The sequence below is a fragment of the Fonticula alba genome (genome assembly GCF_000388065.1).
Source record: "Fonticula alba strain ATCC 38817 unplaced genomic scaffold supercont2.29, whole genome shotgun sequence".
Lineage (NCBI taxonomy): Eukaryota > Rotosphaerida > Fonticulaceae > Fonticula > Fonticula alba.
In genome coordinates this window covers 1-2035 of record NW_009242999.1, presented here as the reverse complement: position 1 = coordinate 2035, position 2035 = coordinate 1, and the positions used below count along the sequence as shown (strand labels likewise).

Below are 2035 nucleotides of genomic sequence, written 5' to 3'. Positions count from 1 at the left end.
CCCTTCGTGGCCGCCCCGGCATAGGCACTAGGGCCAGGCAAACGGGCCAGATCTCAAGCGAGCCCCCCCACCCCCCCCCTGGCCTGCGCCGCCATCCGGCCAACTGCCCACTTTCAAAGCGACGGACGAGCGCGAGAAAAACGGTTGCAGAGAGTTCCCACGATCAGACGGAGCAGCATGTGATGTGGGATGTGTAGTTGGCCAACGAGCGCGCACACGCGCACCATGGGAGCGCCGCAGATCCCAACGCGGGTCTAGAGGACAGGAAACACAAGGGAAGAGAGAGAGAGAGAACAAGGAACAAGAGGCAAGCGGGGTGGGGATTGGGCGGGGGGGAGGGGCTCATGCGGCAAGAGACACCCGCGCCCACACCCACACGCACGCACGTAGACCCGCAGACTGAGGCACATGTGCGCCCCTTCGGGGCGCGGACAGACCCGGCCATCATGCCGGCGGCTTGGCCGTGGCCGGGGACTTGGACACGCGGCTCTGGCCGGTCGCCCCGGCGGCGGCCGCCGCCGCCGCTGCCGCGGCAGCAACCTTGGCCTTGGCCACACCGCCGCGCGCGGCAGCCGGCACGCTCGCCGAGGAGGAGGCCTTCCGGCCGCCAGGGGCCCGAGGAAGAGCGGCCCCAACCTTCCGAGGGGGGGCCGCCTCGGCGGCCGCCGAGCCGGCCGTCGTCGGGAGGCGCTTGCCAGCCACCGCACCGACCGACCGGGGGACGGTGGGAAGAGACACCGGCCCCGGCCCCGGCCCCGGCGCTGAGGTTCCAGGGCCCGTGCCTGCGGCGATGCCGGCCTTGCTCGACCCGGTGCCGGGGGCGCCAGCCGCGGCGCGGCCAGCCGGGCCCGCCGAACCGGCGGCCTTGGTCCCACCAGTGCTCATCTTCCGGCCAGGAGCCGTTGGCTTGGCCGACCCGGCCTTCTTGGCTGGCCGACCGATTGGCGTCACGCCAGAGGCCCCGCCGGGCGCCGGCTTGGTTGATGACTCGGCCCCGGCCGAGCCCCCGGCTCCCGGGGTGCTGCCGCGCTTTGCACCTTTGACTGGGGGAGCCGTGCCAGTGACGCCGGCCCCGACGGCCGGTCGACCAGTCGATGCTCCACCCGGCGCGGCTTTCGCGCCCGGTGGCGGATCGCCCGGATCTGAGGAGCCGACCGTGCCACCGGCACCGATGCCGGCGCCGGCGGCGACCGGGCGCACCCGCGATGGTCCAGACCCCGACACCGGGACACCGCCCGACGGGAGGACCTTGCTCACGCGCCCGGCGCCGACCTTCAACTTGAGGCCCGACGGGTTCGCCGGGGCCGGGAGAGCCGCCGAAGCCGAAGCGCCTGCCGCCGTCGCCGCCGCCACCGAGCCCACCGGAACAGGGGTCGACGAGCGAGAAGCCTGAGTACTTGGGCTGGTCGAGGCGGCGGTGGCCGCGGCCATGGCCTCGGCATGGATGGCCGCCCGGGCGGCCACCGCGGCCGCCCGGTTATCCGCCGCTCGAGCCACGGTCTTCTGAATGTGCTGCAGGCGCCGGAGAAGCTGCGCATGGCCGGCGCCCGGGGCCGGCCCGGTGCTCTCGCCGGAATGCTGCTGCTCCTTCGCCTGGCTAGCAGGGTCGGCCGCGGCCGCTGGGGGAGCATCAGCCGAGTCCACCTTCAAGGGGTCGCCGCTGTGAGATGGCACTCCGGCGGCAGCCTCCTCGGTGGCCAGGGTCCGTGCCAGCTTGAGTTGGTCCTCCGGGAGATTGTCCAGCCGGCGCTGGAGTTCGCCGAGGATCAACGACCGGGAATATGTGATATCCTGCGTGAAGTCCGCCTCGGCAGCCTGACGCGCGGTCGGAGCCCCGTCCCAAAGCGAAGGAAAGAGAAGGAGAGAGTCGAAGGGAACAGAAGAGAGGATACCAGGGCGAGGGCGCCAGGACGCAGGTAGGGCCGAGAAGCAAGATGGAAACGGCAAGGAGGGCGACAGCATGAGGGGAAGCCGGAACGACGCCGGAGTCAGGGAATTGCGGCAGTCGGGGTGAGGGGGGGGGGGGGGGGGGGGG

The 2035-nt window shown here is 72.4% G+C and overlaps 1 protein-coding gene across 1 annotated transcript; it reads right to left on the bottom strand.

Annotated features, from left to right (window-relative positions):
* Positions 1–144: 144 nt before the first annotated feature.
* On the bottom strand, positions 145–757 carry H696_06201 (hypothetical protein; the record flags this gene model as incomplete). The annotated part of the gene is made up of 1 exon (XM_009499945.1): positions 145–757. A coding segment is annotated over one exon (594 nt), but the record flags the coding sequence as incomplete, so codon positions are not given.
* Positions 758–2035: the final 1278 nt, after the last annotated feature.